Source organism: Coregonus lavaretus, assembly GCF_964263955.1.
Source record: "Coregonus lavaretus genome assembly, chromosome: 2".
In the NCBI taxonomy this organism is placed as follows: domain Eukaryota; kingdom Metazoa; phylum Chordata; class Actinopteri; order Salmoniformes; family Salmonidae; genus Coregonus; species Coregonus lavaretus.
In genome coordinates, this window is record NC_139989.1 from 33,040,075 (window position 1) to 33,059,469 (window position 19,395).

At 41.7% G+C, this 19,395-nt stretch overlaps 4 protein-coding genes across 7 annotated transcripts; 2 read left to right on the forward strand and 2 right to left on the reverse strand.

Annotated features, from left to right (window-relative positions):
* Positions 1-134: 134 nt before the first annotated feature.
* Positions 135-5,789, reverse strand: LOC311138134 (6-phosphogluconolactonase-like). Of its 2 annotated transcripts, none has more exons than XM_084172800.1 (6): positions 5,710-5,789; positions 4,070-4,338; positions 3,135-3,242; positions 2,639-2,740; positions 1,267-1,407; positions 135-981 (listed from the first exon to the last, which is right to left on the reverse strand). In XM_084172800.1, exons 2-6 carry the CDS (start codon positions 4,331-4,333, stop codon positions 835-837), a joined length of 762 nt encoding a protein of 253 aa, XP_084028926.1. In that variant the 5' UTR covers positions 4,334-4,338; positions 5,710-5,789; the 3' UTR covers positions 135-834. The 2 variants fall into 2 exon arrangements, with proteins under 2 accessions (XP_084028926.1, XP_084028927.1); XM_084172801.1 differs by lacking the exon at positions 5,710-5,789 and adding an exon at positions 5,545-5,632.
* Positions 5,446-7,577, forward strand: LOC311138101 (uncharacterized protein). The gene is made up of 4 exons (XM_084172765.1): positions 5,446-5,877; positions 6,200-6,287; positions 6,384-6,492; positions 6,730-7,577. The coding sequence occupies exons 1-4, from the start codon at positions 5,555-5,557 to the stop codon at positions 7,458-7,460; spliced, it is 1,251 nt and encodes a 416-aa protein (XP_084028891.1). The 5' UTR covers positions 5,446-5,554; the 3' UTR covers positions 7,461-7,577.
* A 392-nt stretch (positions 7,578-7,969) lies between these two features.
* LOC311138073 (uncharacterized protein) lies at positions 7,970-16,195 on the forward strand. Of its 3 annotated transcripts, none has more exons than XM_084172729.1 (4): positions 7,970-8,087; positions 12,399-12,538; positions 12,873-12,984; positions 14,961-16,195. In XM_084172729.1, exons 2-4 carry the CDS (start codon positions 12,449-12,451, stop codon positions 15,602-15,604), a joined length of 846 nt encoding a protein of 281 aa, XP_084028855.1. In that variant the 5' UTR covers positions 7,970-8,087; positions 12,399-12,448; the 3' UTR covers positions 15,605-16,195. The 3 variants fall into 3 exon arrangements, with proteins under 3 accessions (XP_084028855.1, XP_084028853.1, XP_084028854.1); XM_084172727.1 differs by having other exon boundaries at positions 7,971-8,712; XM_084172728.1 differs by having other exon boundaries at positions 7,973-8,238.
* On the reverse strand, positions 16,189-19,005 carry LOC311138022 (uncharacterized protein). The gene is made up of 4 exons (XM_084172671.1): positions 18,580-19,005; positions 18,266-18,378; positions 17,870-17,975; positions 16,189-17,639 (listed from the first exon to the last, which is right to left on the reverse strand). Exons 1-4 carry the CDS (start codon positions 18,833-18,835, stop codon positions 16,696-16,698), a joined length of 1,419 nt encoding a protein of 472 aa, XP_084028797.1. The 5' UTR covers positions 18,836-19,005; the 3' UTR covers positions 16,189-16,695.
* Between the last annotated feature and the right edge of the window lie 390 nt (positions 19,006-19,395).

A 19,395-nucleotide genomic window follows, 5' to 3' on the forward strand; every position in this document is an offset into this window, starting at 1 on the left:
TAAAGGGGATGTCCCTCAATGTTTAAAGGGGATGGGCCTAAATTACACAGTGGTTGTTACAATGTAACAGCAAGTTTATAATGACATATTGAATAATCATTTTTGCATATGAAAACTACTGCGAATTGAGCAAAAAAAATTTTTTTTAACCTTTATTAATCGATTCTTAACGTTAATATTGATAATAATTCTGTACAAATCTTCACTTTTATTTTCTTCATCTTTAGCCAAGAAGGGCATGTGCCATTTCAGTTTATCATCAAAATCATACATTTTTTGGTTAGACAGAAGTGCATGTCATACATTTTATCGCCCACTTTAATAGTCAAATGTAAAGTCGAACTTTAAAAGTACAGAGGTCAACAGATCAGAAACAAAGTAAACACTGGTCTCAAATGGAGACTTTCTGACTGAGGCTACCATACAAGCAGCTAGCTGGAATCGCATACAGTTCTACGAGATAATACACACTACAGTTTTCATGACATCAGAACCCTGAAACTTCAATAGTAAATATATTTGTATTATTATGACATTTGTATTTTTATGACATTACACTGTTTCCTCTGGAATGAATCATCCAGCAACTACTTCAAATGGTTGTCCCATCATTATACAGACATTCAGCACAGTACTACAACTTATGTGTTAACAATCCAATGTTTTTCCTATTCATTCATTCAATTACATCCCATTTTCCTGATATGTAGGGTTTAATCTCATGTCTAAAACATAACACTGTCAAATAGAAACAGGAATGTTCAGTGATATCCTGTATATTTCTCTCTGTGGATGTTGAGTTCTCGAGCTCCTTTTTGTCCTTCTCTATGGTCTTTAGAGTTTTGCTGCAGAGCCTGGTCTCTCCACCTGGACTGTCAAGGAGGCAGCGGCTGGTTCATCTATGAGCCAGAACAGCTCACCGTGGCTGGGGAACACTCTGGCTGCAGGTAGGGCCGGGCCTTCCCCACCCTCCAGCACTTGCTGTGGGAGACCGAAACAGAAACTCACAAGTTGAAAGGAAAAGCTCACTTGTAGTGTTATCAACAACCACAGAAATGCTTTCAATCCATTACTGTTGTACAGTGACATTTATTTTTCTGATCTTTTTTGTTGTTGTTGTTTTTTTACAGTAAATGACAGGTAAACATAAATACAAATAAACTGAATCAAGTCTTCATAGTGACATTTCTTGATGCTTAATAGGTTGGGATCAGGGTGAAATATTGCGTCAGAGAGGATGCCAGTTTGTAGGATAGGATACAGTACCTTTAGCACTGGTGCTTTGCTGCCCCCTGTTGACACAAAGACCACACAGCGGGCTAAGTTCACCATGGGAAACGTCATGGTCACACGTTGTGGTGGGGGCTTGGGCGAGTCACTGATTGGGGCCACAATTTTCTGGGTTTCCTAAAAGTTGGGTAAACCCAAACCCACATCAATTGTCAAAAGCACTCAAAGTCAACCCAAAAGTACCAAGGCAACCACTAAATCTGATATTTTCAAGATAGTTATTACACAAGGCTTGCTGAGAGAGAAGTTAAACAAACTTTTTACAAATGTTGCGAAAGTAACTTACACTGGATTCCAAATATTTTTATTTCTTAAAAAGTGGTTGAACAGAAATACAAGAACGGTCCATACATAGCCAGTGGAGTGACTAAAACAACATATGCATGACAGGACAGGTGTATCCGTGTGTGTGAAGGAAGACATGAAATAAACACAGTACTGGACAGAGCCAGACTTGAATAAACTGAAAGGATGAATCTAAAGATAATTTTTTTAAACCTTACACTGAGACGCCACAAAATACTGGCTGTATATCAATTTATAGCTCCAAACCTCTGAATCCATATCTTAACCTACTGTAAATTATCTATAGGTGTCGTTAAAAGACATTCTAATTATGATAGACTGAAGGGTGGGTTCCCAGGGGGATTTCTAAAACGGGTGTGTGAAGGTGTGTGAGATTTAACATGGTTAAAAGCCCCATATGTCGGTCTGACAGTAATTTGCGATCATGCATTCATGGCTTTGCACTACAATACATTATGTTTGTGTCAACATGAACGCCTTCCCTTACATGTGCTAAACATAAATATTTGTATTCAACTAACTGTAGAGGGGTTATGGCTCATTTCCAGTTCAGATAACATGAAACTGGGAGAGGGCGGCTGCTTGGGACATGCATGCTGAGTTTTTTGACAGTTCTTCCGTTATGAAAGACTATCTGATGAGAATAGTATCTAACAGCTTTATTTACGCCCAGACCAAGCAACGCCTTTTTAAACGTTAATGGGTTTTTTTCCCCCTCATGGAGAACAGATGGAACATCATGATCTGATCCTCACAAGACCATAAGGATAAAAAAGAAGACATATCAGTAACATTGATGTAAATAGTTATCCATTTTAGCTCTTTTGATACCAGAATTACAACCTAGTGAGTGATACAGGTGGCGTTCCCGGTCGTCTGAGAAGATTGCTTTATCATATAAAATGCTAAACATTTCTCCAGGCGTTGTGAGATTTGATAATCAGTGAAACGTGACTGCAAAAAAGACAACCTGGGAGTCAACATGGAACGAGGCTACAGTGCAATAAAGACGACCTGGAACTGGGCTGTAGACTGTGCTCACCTCCAGCAGGGGATGGTCTGGGAAGAGGGAACAGGTGTGTCCATCAGGCCCCATGCCCAGCAGCAACAGATCAAACACAGGGATATCCTCCTTAGGGAAGGCCTATATGTAAGACAAAATAATTAAAGGTAGACTCAGCGAAATGACGTTGCCACGAGCAGCACCGGAGATATTGAGATGAGCGAGATGCAACACTTCGCTCTCACACAGTCACACACAGTATCTACACGGGTTCCCTTCACGCTGTTCACAGTGTGGTAGACAGGGCACCAAAACAGCAGAGAAGTTGAGTCTCATGCTTCAATGCTCTTAGTTGTTGCGGAAATTTACCCACTATGCTGTTTACTTTCTGCATCTACATCATATTGCTGAGTCTACCTTTAATACCAAAATAAACAATATATCTTATTGTTTCATGTCATAACTTTTTTTTGTTTCATAACCATACAAGTGATACATTCACTGTGTGTGTGTGTGTGTTTGTGTGTGTGTGTACCTCCTTCAGTTTGCAGGCATAATCCTCAGCACACTCCTGTACAGGTAAAGAGGGGTCAATCGCCAGGACCCCACTGTCTGGGATGTTGATTTTGGAGAACAACTGATTCTGTTGACAAAAACAAAACATGATTGAATATAAAGAGTTATTTAACCTAACAGGATCAAGACTTGATAGATGCAGAAGAACTGTCCTTACTAAAGGTTTTAATGAGAACTATAAAAAATAGAAATGCCCTGCACCTGAATTAAATATGTGTGCTTGCAGAAAAATATAGACATCAGTCTGTAGATAAGTATATGCACATAGACTGACTGTACAAAACATTAGGAACACCTTCCTAACATTGAGTTGCACCCCCTTTTCCCTCGGAACAGCCTCAATTAATCGGGGGCATGGACTCTAAAAGGTGTGGAAAGCGTTCCACAGGGATGCTGACCCATGTTGACTCCAATGCTTCCCACAGTGGTGTCAAATTGGCTGGATGTCCTTTGGGTGGTGGACCATTCTTGATACACACGGGAAACTGTTGAGTGTGAAAAACCGATCAGCGTTGCAGTTCTTGACCCACATTTAAACCGGTGCGCTTGGCACCTAGTACCATACCCCGTTCAAAGGCACTTAAATATTTTGTCTTGCCCATTCACCCTCTGAATGGCACACATACTGTACACAATCCATGTCTCAATTGTCCTTCTTTAACCTCTCTCCTCCCCTTCATCTACACTGACTGAAGTGGATTTAACAACTGACATCAATAAGGGATCATAGGTTTCACCTGGTCAGTCTGTCATGGAAAGACTAATCCTAATGTTTTGTAGATTCAGTGTATATTAATTGTCATCTTTTGTGCATATCAGGTTTACAGTAAACTCTGTGATTTTAATATATGCAGCTGCTGAGGCGAGGACCAGTAAACTATGAGATTCTGTTACCTTGTACAGTCCATAGGTACTCTCTCCATCATCGAAGGGAACCAGCCTCTCATCACAGAACCCTGCTAGCCAGTGGCTGCAGTCCAGGTCTGGCAGGGCAGGCAGCTCCTTGCTGAGCATGGACACCAGACTGCCTCCTGAGAGGCCCAGGGAGAACCGGCCATGGTCCAACAGGGCCTTGTCAGCCCGAGATGCTACCAGGTGAGCCAGCGCTGGACCAAGCTCTGCTGCTGAGGGGAACACCACTACTCTTCTGCCTGACATCCTGACTGGAATAGAAGAGAGGAAAGAAAGAAGGTTGAGGTAACGGAAAACAGTTTATTTTATAATCAGTGATGCACTTCTTATACCAGCAAGGAGGAAGTGTCACTGACAATCCACCACATTGTTTTACAATTCCCCATGCTATTGCAGAATTTCCCCAATTCAAGAGAAGAGGGCCAGCTACCAATAAATATAGCAAAGAAAGTAAAGAGTGGACTGGTCTATAATAATAATGATGATGGTGAGTACTCTTCGTGGAAATTCACATCTCACTGTAGCCGAATGTGACTATGCTTTCCATTGCCTGTACAGCAGACTAAATTCAAATGTAATTTTATTAAACATTCTGGCTTGTAAAGAAACTTTCCAAGTTTTTGCAGTGTTTAGTTTCAGGCTGTGTAACCAGAAAACTGGTAAAAAAGTGATTTATCAGCATAATCTCTCTGATGCACGTTGCAATAGTGTCCACTATGGTGCATGTAAGAGAGCTCTGCAGTTCCATTGATACTTTGCATCTCAATCTGGAGAGTAGGTGAAGCTCACCAGTTCCAGACAGGTATCAAATTCATACTATTAGCTCTAATAAAGCGTGTGAAAAAGCAACATTTTACTCAAAGTAAATTTTGTAGAATTACCTTTTTTTTTTTTTTTGTCGGCGAACGCAATTTTGCCACTCGCAGCACTTCCTGAAAATATTCCTCCACTAGCCAATCAAATATCCAGGACCGCCCTGTTATGTTGCATTCTGGTAATTGTATTGATTGTCCCAACTCCTGTGTGTGTTATGTGCACTGTTTATGGATTTATACTTAAAACCTGTATTTAGTACCCTCTAATCGTCTTTGATGAGCTGGATCGTATACGATATTTGATGGAAATCAACTAACTGATAATGAATAGTATATTAACAGTCTATGAACTACTTATAATAATGTACCCCCCTTTACTCGATATAGTTATGGTAGTTATTAAATTAAAATGTTCTAAAATTATTATCCCAAATACTTTTTAGATACAAAGTTGCCACTTCTCTTTGCGGTGATCCTTTGTGATTTCCCCTCCGATCCTGTAGATGGAACCATGTGTCTTTGTTGTGTGCACGTTCGTACAAAGAACTCGAGGCACACATTGTTATATATAACAAACTAAATATTTGACAGCTCGTTGAAAGTAACACGTAAGGTTATAGGCAGATTGGAAGTAATACATACTTTTGCCAAAATGTCGACAGCCTTTTGTTTTCAAGCACAGCTCGTTTCTGTCATGGACGCGTTATCAAAAACAGCTGTTTCAGAAATAAGCAAACTGGTCGACATCGAATCAAAGGTTTTAAAATTAGAAATAACGCGTGGTCGGAATGAAATAGGAGCACTTACAGAGAAACTGCAGTTGATGGAGAATTTGCTTAGGATCGACGCAGGGCACAGGCAGGACGCAAAGGCAGATACACGCACGAAAACACCAACAAGAGTGAGAGATGGCTCAATGAACGATTATTGTGAAAGACCTCATTCTGAGCCCAAAAGACCTGCAATCAAAAAAAGGTTTGCAAAGTTGACCCTTATTGAATATTCTATGGGCAGGTAATGTCCCAAAAGTGCAAATGTCTTATTTGCTATAGTTTTTGACCCAGGTCTGGATTATACTGGCCACAAATCACATATATTAGAATGATTCTGCATGAAACCCTTTGCTGCGTGAATTATGTGGCTTCTGCTTGCTCTTTGGGCCTAGGCTGGGTAACTGTAAATCAGTTATTGATAAATGCTGATGTAAAAAGGATTTTATGAAATACTGTATTTATTGATTGAACCCAACCCTTTTCATCTGGCAGAATTTAATCTATTTGTTTTCTTGTATGCTTAGTGAGAGTTCCTGGGAAAACATTTGTCCTCCCCAAGAGATGCATGTCATCCATCAGGATGAAGATAGTGCTGTTGTTTTGAAAACAGTGGTAAGTTATGAACTGTCATTCCTTCTGTCAAGTAGCCTTACTGTAATGTCCTTCTAGTTACAATTTTTTGCTGAGTTATTGTTATTTACCCTAAAGCCTACCACAGTGGTGAGAGACCAGCCTGAGTTGATTGTGATCAAGGAGGAACCTTCAGAGGTGGACATATGGGGCAGTGGGCCAAAGACCAAACTCATAAATGTAAAGGGTGAGTGTTGATGGGTTAAAAATCACATGAGGGCCTGGGTGCCAAATAGTACACCGTCAGGGAGGACTTGTATTGGCATTGCTGAACAGTTGGGTAACCTAGAAGGTTGGGTAATCTAGTCCAATAATGCAAAATGCAGAAGTATCGGCTTGTCTTGTGTAACTGAATATAAAGGTTGAACTGTTTAGTTCTGTTCTAAAATATATACGTATACATGCCTTCCTGTGTCACAAACAGGAGCAGCAACATCACTTGATACAGATGTTGGGCGTCTCAGTGGGCTTCAACATTGTCCAGATGGCTCAGACAAACACCCTATGCTTACTGAGAGCCAAGTGAACCACAGCACTCAACCCTCATCCAGAGTGCAATTGGAGGACCTGGACACACATTGGACAACGCCTGCATGTTCACAGAGCCAGGATACACAGCAGCTCACATCTGCTGCACAGAGAAACTCCATAACTGGAAACAGCTATGGTGGTATAACAAATGTCCCCCCTCAGAGTTTCAGTGTGGCAAAGTCAAACATGAAGATCCACAGCCTGAGAACGTCAGGAGCTAAAAGATTTGGCTGTATGCAATGTGGCAAGAACTTCAGGTGTTATAGTCAGCTGGAAATACATCAGCGAAGTCACACGGGAGAGAAACCGTACCGATGCACGCTGTGTGGAAAGAGATATGCACAGAAAGGGCATCTTTATACCCACCAACGAACCCACACTGGAGAAAAGCCATATCGCTGCCTCGACTGTGGCAAGAGCTTCATTCAAAAATGCACTCTCGATATGCACCAGCGCACCCACACTGGAGAAAAACCTTATGTTTGTGTGAAATGTGGGAAGGGATTTACTAAAAACTGTAACCTTAAGAAACACATGGGTGTACATACAGAGTTTAACATGCATGTTTACAGTGAGTCCAGTTTACAAGAGGACAGATGGACAAGTAAACCTCATCAGTACTAGTACCAACCATAGGCCTACAGTCTCTACAGTGGATTTGCTGGACTTCAGTCATTCAAAGTTTTCCTCATAGAATATTAGTCTTTGCTTTTCAGAAAAATAAAGGTGTACCTTTTTCAACATTTGCCAGGTCTCTATTTTGCTGTCTGTCATATTTTTCCTAATTTGAAATGGGTTTTGGAGGTGAAATATAGCCCTGAAAGTAACAGACTGCCGCCAAGGTGTCTAGTTTTTGAATTGGATCTGAACATTACCTCATTGAATTGTGGGCTATTTGACCGTAAACCATGAATGAAAGCTCAACTTAATTGTGTTCCTGACCTTTTTACTTCATGGTTTACGGTAAAATACCCCACAATTCAATGCTGTAATGTTTAGATTCATGAGCGAGAGGTCTATTCAGAGATACTTTTGAGAAGATGGAAAACTCCATTGCATTCGTATTAACCTCCATTGTCTACTCTGCCCACCATGCGTCATCAATGAGCCGCGCGGTGCATTCTGGGCGATTCTGGGACAAGCAGAGCTCTCCAAGGAGTGAATGGGAGTCAATTGGGCGCTAGCTCAAAACCCCACATTAGCATGAATTTCGTCAACAAAAAGTACAACATTACAGATATTTTCCGAGATGTGAGATAATTAACTTGTTCTCTGTAATATCGTATAGCTCTTGAATCGTGACATTACGTACTTTCGAGGAAAATAGACATACCCTGACTTTGAGAAGGGATTGCGTGACGCAGTTTAACAACTTGAAGGCGATTGGTCGAGAGTCTTCTGGGTGAGGCGTTATCCGTTCTTTTCCCAAAGGGATTTCTATCTCCTAATTTCTCTATTATCTCTGGTCGATTTCAGCTAGCTAGCCACCCAATCAATGTCGATTATTATTCTGTTTTATTAATTTCGCCAGCCTATCATACACGTTGGACTTAGTTTCTTTTTAAAAACAAAACCATGAATACGATGATACATCGGGGAAGTTTTCAGACCCAGTTAGCTTCCATTATGGAAACGCTAAGCAAAGCTGCTGTGGTTGAAATCGGTAAACTTGTCGACGAGTGCTCGACCGTTCTCCGTTCTGAAATATCTCAACACATGAATGAGAACGAGGCATTAAAGAAGAAATGTTATCTGCTAGAGATTGAATTAAAGACGGTAAAACTGCACGAGCGTAAAAGGGTCATTGCCAGCCGTTGTCAGAATGGAGTTCAGGTCTCGGGACAAATATTTATGCGTCGACCAACAGAGAACCGAGGTGAGCATTTTTAGACGGTTACGTTAGCTAGCTTAAATCAATGGAAGTTTGCTAGCTAGCTACTGTAGCCGATTCAAATACATTCCACAATGTACGAGTTCGACTAGTGTGGGCGGACTTTAAAGATACAACTATTTCAGCGCCCAAAGAATAGCCCGCAATTAGCTACACACATTGTTTTGTGACGTAATTGTGGGCTTTGGGAGATGTAATCAGTACATTCGTTTTTGATAACTTTTTATGTGACTTCGGCCAAACAGACAAATACTCCATCTAAACGTGAGTCGATACTCAATTGCGGTACAGTTCTAGAAACATAAAGCCCTCAACTTTCATATTACATCAAAAACATTTCACAAATGCAAATTAAACAGTTACTGCACTGTTTTAGCCGATATTAACACAGTTGCAGCAGACAGTATTTTTCAGTGACAACATGTTTGTGGCGTCCATCTTCCGTTTACACGAAGGTGTTCAGAGACGCAGATGGCTAACGTTAATTAGCACAGGTACGCCTCTATCTTCAAGCTGTTTTCCGTAAACAAGACAGACAGAATACCAGGAAGCATACACAGAGCATGCGCTGACCAACTGGCAAGTGTCTTTACTGACATTTTCAACCTCTCCCTGACCCGGTCTGTAATAATAAGACCACCATAGTCCCCTTGCCCAAGAACGCCAAGGTAACCTGCCTAAATGACTATCGCCCGTAGCACTCACATGTATAGAAATGCTTTGAAAGGCTGGCCATTGCTCAAACAGATGACGCAATCTCTATTGCACTCCACACTGCCCTCACCCACCTGGACAAAATGAATACCTATGTAAGAATGCTGTTCATTGACTACAGCTCAGCATTCAACATCATAGTCCCCTCCAAGCTCAGGACCCTGGGACCGAACACCTCCCTCTGCAACTGGATCCTGGACTTCCTGATGGGCCGCCCCCAGGCAGTGAGGGTAGCCAACAACACATCTGCCACGCTGACCATCAAAACCGGCCCTCTCAGGGGTGTGTGCTTGGTCCCCTCCTGGACTCCCTGTTCACCCACAACTGCGTGGCTGCGCACGACTCCAACACCATCATCAAGTTTGCTGACAACACGATGGTGGGAGGACTGATGACGATGAGGCAGCATATAGGGAGGAGGTCAGAGACCTGGCAATGTGGTGCCAGCACAACAACCTCTCCCTCAACGTCAGCAAGACAAAGGAGCTGATCGTTGACTACAGGAAACAGAGGGGCGAGCATGCTCCCATCCACATTGATGGAGCAGTAGTGGAGAGGGTCGAGAGCTTCAAGTTCCTCGGTGTCCACATCACTAAGGAATTAACATGGTCCACAGACACCCACACATTTGTAAAGAGGGCATGACCGTACCTCTTCCCCCTCAGGAGGCTGAAAAGATTTGGCATGGGCCCTCAGATCCTCAAAAAGTTCTACAGCTGTAACCATTAAGAGCATCTTGACTGGCTGCATCACCCCTTGGTACGCCAAATGCAAGGCACCCGACCGCAAGGCGCTACAGAGGGTGGTGAGTACGGCCCAGTACATCAATGAGGCCGAGCTCCCTGCCATCGAGGACCTTTATACCAGGCAGTGTCAGAGGAAGAACGCAAAAATGGTCAGACTCCAGCCACCCAAGCAATATAGACTGTTTTCTGCTACCGCACAGCAAGTGGTACCAGTGAACCAAGTCTGGAACCAACATGATCCTGAACAGCTTCTACCCCCAAGACATAAGACTGCTAAACAAGACTTCTAAATAGCTAATCAAATGGCTACCCGGACTACCTGCATTGACCCTTTTTGCACTAACTCTCTTGCAAGCGTGTATGTACAGTACCAGTCAAAAGTTTGGACACAACTACTCATTCAAGGGTTTTTCTATATTTTTTACATCGTAGAATAATAGTGAAGACATCAACTATGAAGTAACCAAAAAAGTGTTAAACAAATCAAAATATATTTTAGATTCTTCAAAGTAGCCACCCTTTGCCTTGATGACAACTTTGCATGCTCTTGACATTTTCTCAACCAGTTTCATGAGGAATGCTTTTCCAACAGTCTTGAAGGAGCACTTGTTGGCTGTTTTTCCTTCACTCTGCGGTCCAACTCATCCCAAACCATCTCAATTGGGTTGAGGTCGGGTGATTGTGGAGGCCAGGTCATCTGATGCAGCACTCCATCACTCTCCCTGGTCAAATAGCCCTTACACAGCCTGGATGTGTGTTTTGGGTCACTGTCCTGTTGAAAAACAAATGATAGTCCCACTAAGCACAAACCAGATGGGATGGCGTATCGCTGCAGAATGCTGTGGTAGCCATGCTGGTTAAGTGTGCCTTGAATTCTAAATAAATCACAGACAGTGTCACCAGCAAAGTACACCATAACATCTCCTCCTCCATGCTTCACGGTGGGAACCACACATGCGGATATCATCCGTTGACCTACTTTGCGTCTCACAAAGACACAGCGGTTGGAACCAAAAAGGACAGATTTCCACCGGTCTAATGTCCATTGCTCGTGTTTCTTGGCCCAAGCAAGTCTCTTCTTCTTATTGGTGTCCTTTAGTAGTGGTTTCTTTGCAGCAATTCGACCATGAAGGCCTGATTTCACGCAGTGTCCTCTGAACAGTTGTTGAGATGTCTGTTACTTGAACTCTGAAGCATTTATTTCCGCTGCAATCTGAGGTGCAGTTAACTCTAATGAACTTATCCTCTGCAGCAGAGGTAACTCTGGGTCTTCCATTACTGTCGCGGTCCTCATGAGAGCCAGTTTCATCATAGCGCTTGATGGTTTTTGCGACTGACTGCACTTGAAGAAACGTTCAAAGTTCTTGAAATTTCCGGGATTGACTGACCTTCATTTCTTAAAGTGATGATGGACTGTTGTTTCTCTTTGCTTATTTGAGCTGTTCTTGCCATAATATGGACTTGGTCTTTTACCAAATAGGGCTATCTTCTGTATACCACCCCTACCATGTCACAACACAACTGATTGGCTCAAACGCATTAAGGAAAGAAATTCCACAAATTAACTTTTAACACTGCACACCTGTTAATTGAAATGCATTCCAGGTGACTACCTCATGAAGCTGGTTGAGAGAATGCCAAGAGTGTGCAAAGCTGTCATCAAGGCAAAGGGTGGCTACTTAGAAGAATCTCAAATATAAACTATATTTGGATTTGTTTAACACTTTTTTGGTTACTACATGATTCCATATGTGTTATTTCATAGTTTTGATGTCTTCACTATTATTCTACAATGTAGAAAATAGTAAAAATAAAGAAAAACCCTGGAATGAGTAGGTGTGTCCAAACTTTTGACTAGTATTATACTTCCAAAAAAGGTGAAAATTAAAATGTATAAGCAATCAGAAAAAAGTTGTATGTATTGTTTTTGACCAGAAGAGCTACCAGGAGGCACCTCTTCCGGTCAAAAACAATACATTAAAATAAAATAAAATTAGGTTGCTTGTCAGTTTTTATTTAGACCTTTTTTGGAAGTACATAACATTAACGGCAGTAAATGACGATAGTTGCAGGCATATTTGGTGAGTAATTAACATATTTTGACATTATAACACTTGCAGAGCTGTTTAATGGGAAGATGAATGGACGTTTTCTGGTTTTTACTGGTTCAGCCACGGTCAGTATATTCATGATAGACGTTTCCATTTTCAGAGAAGCAGTCTGCCCCCGCCATAGAGGGTGTCTTTGGTAAGGACTGGTGCATGGATCTATGGAGAGATGGGGAGTCCATCCCTCAGGATAAAGAGACAACAATTGGATCGGCCATCTTGGGCGATGATGAGGTCACTCAGGTCAGATTTATTAATATCCTTGAATAGTGCATCTCTTCTAGCCAGGCTGTCCCAATTTGCTCCCTTCCCCTGACCTTAACCCTACCCATTCGATGTTTGCAGATCTGTAAGGTGAAGACCCAAGCAATGTGGTGGAAGCGCCACATACCCCCACTGAGTGTTTATACCTATCCAGACCATTCAGATCAAAGGGTTAGGGACCAGGGAAAGGGTTAAGGAGCGAATTGGGACTGGGAAGGGTTATACTCACAACGAAGGTTACAAAGGTGCTTCTGTTACAATCAGAATAAAAAAGAACAATGTTGTCTAACTGTCACTCACCTGTCTTGTGTAGGCGATAGACTTAGACTTAGTGGACAATGAGCCTGAGTTGGTGTTTATCAAAGAAGAGCTGTTTGAGGATCGGCCAGTGGACCAGCAGAGGGGACATGCAAGCAACAGAAAAAGTAAGTGTGTTGTGATCATTGCGAAATTCTGACCGCTCATTCATATGTTGCAACTGTAAGTCCGTCTCTGGAGAAGAGTTGTATGCTACTATGACTTGTTAAGGAACTAGGGCTGTGGCAGTCATGATATTTTGTCAGCCTGTTATTGTCATGCAAAAGACTGCTGTCATGCAAAAGACTGCTGGTAAATGGCTGTTAATGAACATAAACACGTTTAGCATCTCCAGGCTCCACTCATACAAGCCTCTGATGCGCGCCTTTTGAACATCTACATTTTAAAAAGTTGAATAAATCAATTGAATATACACCATCACAATGAATTCATTATTTTAGGCAGGTCTAAAGAAACATTATGATATGAAGAAAATGTATTTCAGAAGAACAGAATATGAGTTGGCCTACTGTATGTTATGTGGCCATGCCATAGGCTGTAGGCTTGTTCATTTAGCAGACAAGATATGCTTAAGACCCGTGCCATTATTTTATATTATATGATTTTATAGTAAGAAGAATATAATTGAACTTACCTGAATAAAATAGAATGGATATTTTACCCATTCCGGAGTGAGAGTGTGTGCATATGAAGTGGCTATGTTGAGCGTAAAATTGATCATTTGAAACAGGTCCTATACGCTAGATTTAGAGTTATTTGGCAACTTTAGTTGTGAATGATACAAGCCCTTAGAAATTAAAAGATGTATGGGCTGCTTGCGCTCTTATCTCAGGCTACACACACTGTTCTCTCATCAAGTGATCATATTTTCACCCATCAGACATTTCTCAATTTAATCTTGTCTTTACTACTATGGAAATTAGTTTAGATTTAGAATGCCCCATTATCAAATGCGCAAGAACAGGGGCAAGACAAAAAAGACATGTCGTCCGTATGCACTGGAATAGCGAGTGGAGGCCACTTTACCGTCGGGACGTTTTTCACTCATGTTGGGTAGGCTACTCCGGTAATTTCGCTGTGCCACAGATTATATTCCACCCAAACTCTGTATGCCATGGGCTCTCCAACCCTGTTCCTGCAGCTACCCAGTGCTTAATTTGGGAAACCAAATGAAATCTGTTCGGGAACATGGATAGGAACACGTTTTCACAACTAAATATATTTAATTAAACTGTTGACAGCCCCTCTCTGCACGCTGGAGAAAGGAATGAAGGAGAGAGGGGAGGAGATGGAAACTCACAGTGGTTAGATATTCTGTAGCTAAAGGTAATGTCAGTCTATTAATTAAGAAGAAGAAAAAAGCCCTATTACTAGGCTATTCAAAAACAAATTCACTATAATTGTAGGCTAAATCTGAATTTGTTTAATTTAGGCCAAACCAGATATCTTAAATAATTTTTTCTGCCATGTGTAATATGTGGTAGACTATGCATTGTATAATGGCACAACCATCATTTTTTTTAATTTATTTTTTTCAGGGCTTGGCCTCATAAATAGGCCTATGCTTATGCATAAGCTCTAATATGCATACGGGTGTTTTGAATTAATCATCACCTTAGAAAGCACTGTCCATTTCGTTGTTAGGCTTTGAAACAACATCCACAATGACCATGTTTTCCACTCAGTTTCAACCTATTGTTGAACTGCTTTCTTCAAATTGATCAATCACAGTTTTAAAAGCACATACTGTTTCGATGATGTTTGATGTGATTTTCGATTGCATTTGCATTGATGTCAGTGGTTAGAGGCAAAGTAGAGCCCTGAGTACCAGGCCATTAGCGACCTGATGAGTTGGGTACGACCTGATGAATTTGCGAGTTGGGTACTACTAATGCATGTCCAGAGTGCATAAAAGGAGATTACCATGACTCGACTGTCACATTGAATTTTACTGCAGCCGTGACTCATGACTGCCGGTGTGGCAGTAATACGGTCACTGCAACAGCCCTATATGCGACTGGTTATTGAGTTGTTTCACAGCTGTGATGCTGGTATTGAGATTGTTTTCATTTGTACTATACAGGGAGTGTAGCAGTGGAGGATGGTCCAGCAGTAGAAAGAGCAGCTGCCAGTGAACTTCACCTATACCAGGGGGACTTGAAGACATACCCTTCAATGCCTGACCCTGCAGGCAGCCATCAGGTACAGCCTGACACAGAGCAGCCCACATCCATCGAGAGCCTCATGGAAGACCCCACTCTGGCTGGTCTGGTTGACAACACAGCAGAGCCTGGCCCTGACACAGCCGATGGAATGTACATGGACTATCCTCCCCGCAACACATGCGCACCAAGAAACCGGCCAAGCCACCAGCAGGGAACTGGAAAAGACCTGAAGCAGCAGTTTGACTGTTTGTTTTGTGGGAAGAGCTTTGGTTATTTGAGCTACTTGAAAGTCCACATTAGACGCCACTCTGGAGAGAAACCGTTCGGCTGCACCGTTTGTGGGAAGCGCTTCGCTCAGAAGACGTACCTGAAGCTGCATCAGCGTACACACTCTGGGGAGAAACCTTACAGTTGCACAGAGTGTGGGAAGAGTTTCTCTCAGAAGAGCTCGTTGAATGTCCACCTCCGGAGTCACACCGGGGAGAAGCCTTATAGCTGTGTCGACTGTGGGAAGAGCTACACCTATAAACACGGTTTTAACACACACCAATGTTTCAATTAAGTGATTGGGGAGTAGTCATTTTATATTGTTAATTTGTTTTTAAATTTACATTTCAACCTTGTTTTGAAAACTGACAACCGTAATCATGGTGGTTTTCAGTAGGTATAAATTTTTTGTTTTAAAACTGTGTTTTGCTACTGTGTGCACTAATGAACATGACCCAGCTGTTACTCTTCACTACATGACAGAGAACTGTTCCAGTTGAGTTTTCCCTCTGCTCCGTCAGTAGGATTTCACACAAACACTGTGCCTTCTTGTCACACAATTGGCAAGAGACTAGATGCCCCACTGTTTGATGAATAGAGATTTGAGTGACATTTCTGAAGAAGTATCTCTAAAGACATGTACTGTTTCTGGGCTAAACAGTGGTTGTCCTGTTACCAGTTGTTTGTGCTACTGTGAAGAATGCCAGTGTGGTAGACAGAGTATGTAAACATGTTCCCAAAAAAGGCTGTAATGAATTATGGAATTAAAGTAACGCGTTCAGTAATACATTTACTTGTTTGTACTCGCATTACATTTGTGTGATTCCATATGTTATAAAAATGTAAACATGGCAACGATTAAATGATTGAAATGTTATACCCTTAATGCTGTTTTAATTATGAAAGCAAATTAAGTTTACAGCAGCTGAATATATTCCAGAAAAACAACTGACACAATCATGGAAGCATTATGTACAAAACAAGTACAAAATGCACTGCTGGGAACAGAAATTGAAAACATCCATTTAATGATATCTTATGTCATTTGTACCAATGTATACAGAGGACAATGCAGATACAGTACCAACTGCCATCTTGCACCAAACATTGGCAGGTCCATTCCTTTAGCCTAAAATATAGAACATAGGCTAGTGGTAGGTGAACATTACAGTACTTATAAATTGTGCAATACTCATGCACCACGTTCTTTGCAAAATAAAACTTCGTAATTTACTTTTATTGTAGGTAAATCATACCAGATAGACTAATACATCCTGCTAGTGTTGTAGCGAATTCAGACAAATAAAACCAAAGTGTCCAAAAATGGATGTAACAACTGCAGTTTGCCCCTTTAAGTCAAGAGTATTGCAATCAGCCAAAAATACTTCATTTATTTTTATGAACAGCCATGTGTGTTTGGAGCAGTTGCTGATTGATGAAAGACAACGGACACTTAGAACATTTGTGCACTTGGTCCTTCTTCTTTTTCTTATTTTCTTCCTTTTGACCGTGAGCTTTGGCCAAGTGCTGAGTGAGGTATACTTTCTGGGTGAAACCAACTTCGCATGTGAGGCATTTGAACGGTTTCTCACCAGTGTGAAGGCGCATGTGACATTTCAGATTGCCCTTCTGTGCGAATCCTCTCCCGCAGACAGTGCACGTGTGGGGTCTCTCTCCAGTGTGCACCAGGTGGTGTATCCTCATGCTTGACGGACAGCTGAAAGACTTGCCGCAGTAATGGCAAAAGTACTTTGAGCTGTTCGAGGCCAGATCATCGAGAGAGACACATTTGTGTTTTTTGAGCTGAGTTTTCCCAGGATAATAGTTTTTACACACACTGCAGTACAGCGACTTGTGAGATTTCATATGCATTGTCAGATGGTTCTGCCGCAAGAAAGTCTTCTTACAAATCACGCAACTTAACTTGTTTGTGTCGGATTTACTATGGGAGTGCAAGTTAAACCTGTTAAAGTAACTGAAAGTCTTCCCAGCAGTCTTTCCAGCTTTGCTTTTTGACTTTGCTAAAGACTTCTTTGCATACGTTGGCTTTGTGATGTGTTCATCTTGTCCTTCGTTGGGCAACAGCTCGGTATCGTCTGGTAGGAACTCATTCGTCTCATCGTCCTCAATGGGAAAGACATGTTCGCCGTATTCCTCCTCCACTCCATCGATGGATATGAAACGTAAAGTGTGTCCTGTGGAGACATCCGTAGTAGACATCTCCAGTACCTGTTTATCCCGTCTCTCTGGCCTGTCCTGGAGGAAGGAATGAAAGGATGGATACTCGTTGGAGGGCCCTTCTCTTCCATTGTCCACAAAGTCGTCATCTCCTGAAGCAAGATAAAATACAAAAAGAAGAATGCACATAAGAGTTGTGGCTTCGATTGCCTGTCCACCAATTCATGAAAAACAATTACCAACCTCTATGATGACCAAATAAGAGAGGGTCACATTGTCTTATAACTGCATGTTATCAAACGCATAGAGGTTTTAATCTGAGATGTTTGATTTGCCTGGCTGGTGTAGTGCTAAATCGCATAGTTTAACTCTAACAACTTACCGTCTAAAATTATTGTTGGTCTTTCCTGTGGGTATCTGCTGTTTATGATTTCCACCTCAAAATCCTCCTCTTTAACATCAGCTTGGCCTGAAGGCACCCCCGTTGACTACGAGAATAAGACAAATATTTTTAGAGCCACTTGAAAAACGCAGACACTGAATAACAAAATGCATTGAAGTAATAAGAGTACTAAATATGACATAAGGGGTAAGTGTCAATAATGTAGGGTAGCCTCTGATTCACTCATTTCAGAGAGCTGGGCATCTGACAGCATGTCCTCTGGTAAGCCTGAGTCCTCTGTTGGTTTCCACAATCCTGTCTAGCGCTTTCTCATATCAGTGCAGATGAAGGACAACAGATGAGGCAAGGAAAACTGTCCCCAGTCTCCTCACTCACGTTGGCATTGTGCTGCAGACTGTTCTCTGTGCTGTTGGGATCCCCATGGTTCCATAGATCAAGGCACCATTCCTTCCCAAATATTCCTTCGATGGTGGGGGATCCGTTTAGCCCTGGAAGAGAATGCAGAACTGAATTGGCACTTGGGCATTTTGTGTCATAAACACATTGAAAACAGTGTCCCCTATAGGATGAATAGACTAAAAGGGAAAGGAATGAAGACTATAAGATCCCCATTCTGCATGCATTCTTTGTCAACACAACATGCATCCTCCTCCTTGTCATGGATGCATTGTCAAAGGACCACAACATACCTCTGTCTACTCTGTTGATTGTTTCACCAGTTTGAACACCAACAGAGCGATAGTTTCCTGCCAGCTTGGGAGCTGTGCTTTTCACAATTGTCAGTTCACTTTCCAGACTATGCAATTTCTCAGTGAGAGCCTCATTTTCTAGAGATATTCCTGCGTACTCGTCGTCAACCAGTTTGCACACATGAGCCATTGCGGTTCTAGACAGTATTTCCATGATGGAGGACAGTTGTGTGTGAAAAGAAGCGCGTTTAGACATGGCTCTGCGTTATAGTCCAAACACCGTTTGAATTGATATTGAAGTTGTTTAAACTAACCAAATATCTCGCCTATTTCGACCACAAAAGGCCTACCTAACCCAGCTGCTTAACAGAATCTAACTGGGAACAAAAACAGGCAATGGAAATTCAACTTCCGGCCAACGCATATGTATGACGTAAAACACTTTTGGGATTCTCTATGACGAAAATCATAGATTAAAATAGTGTACATGTGGATAAAAATATGCTTTGTTAACTCGAACATTTTTAGTTGAACGGAATACATTACAATCATTTGATTAAACATATAGCATCGTAGTAAACACTACATTTTAAACCGTTCTTATTTTGTGGGGCTGTGACCCCATCTACTGGTCCAAAATGATATTATTGTCAAAAAACAACAACAACTGCTCCACAAGGAAGTATGCAAATCAGAGGAAAAACTGTTTTTTTCAACGACAATCTGAAAATGACAGTTGTTGATGCATATTTAACCTTGTCCCCAGGCTCACCTGCTTCGATGGAGAGAGAGAGCCGGCAGGGTGGGTGGAAGAGA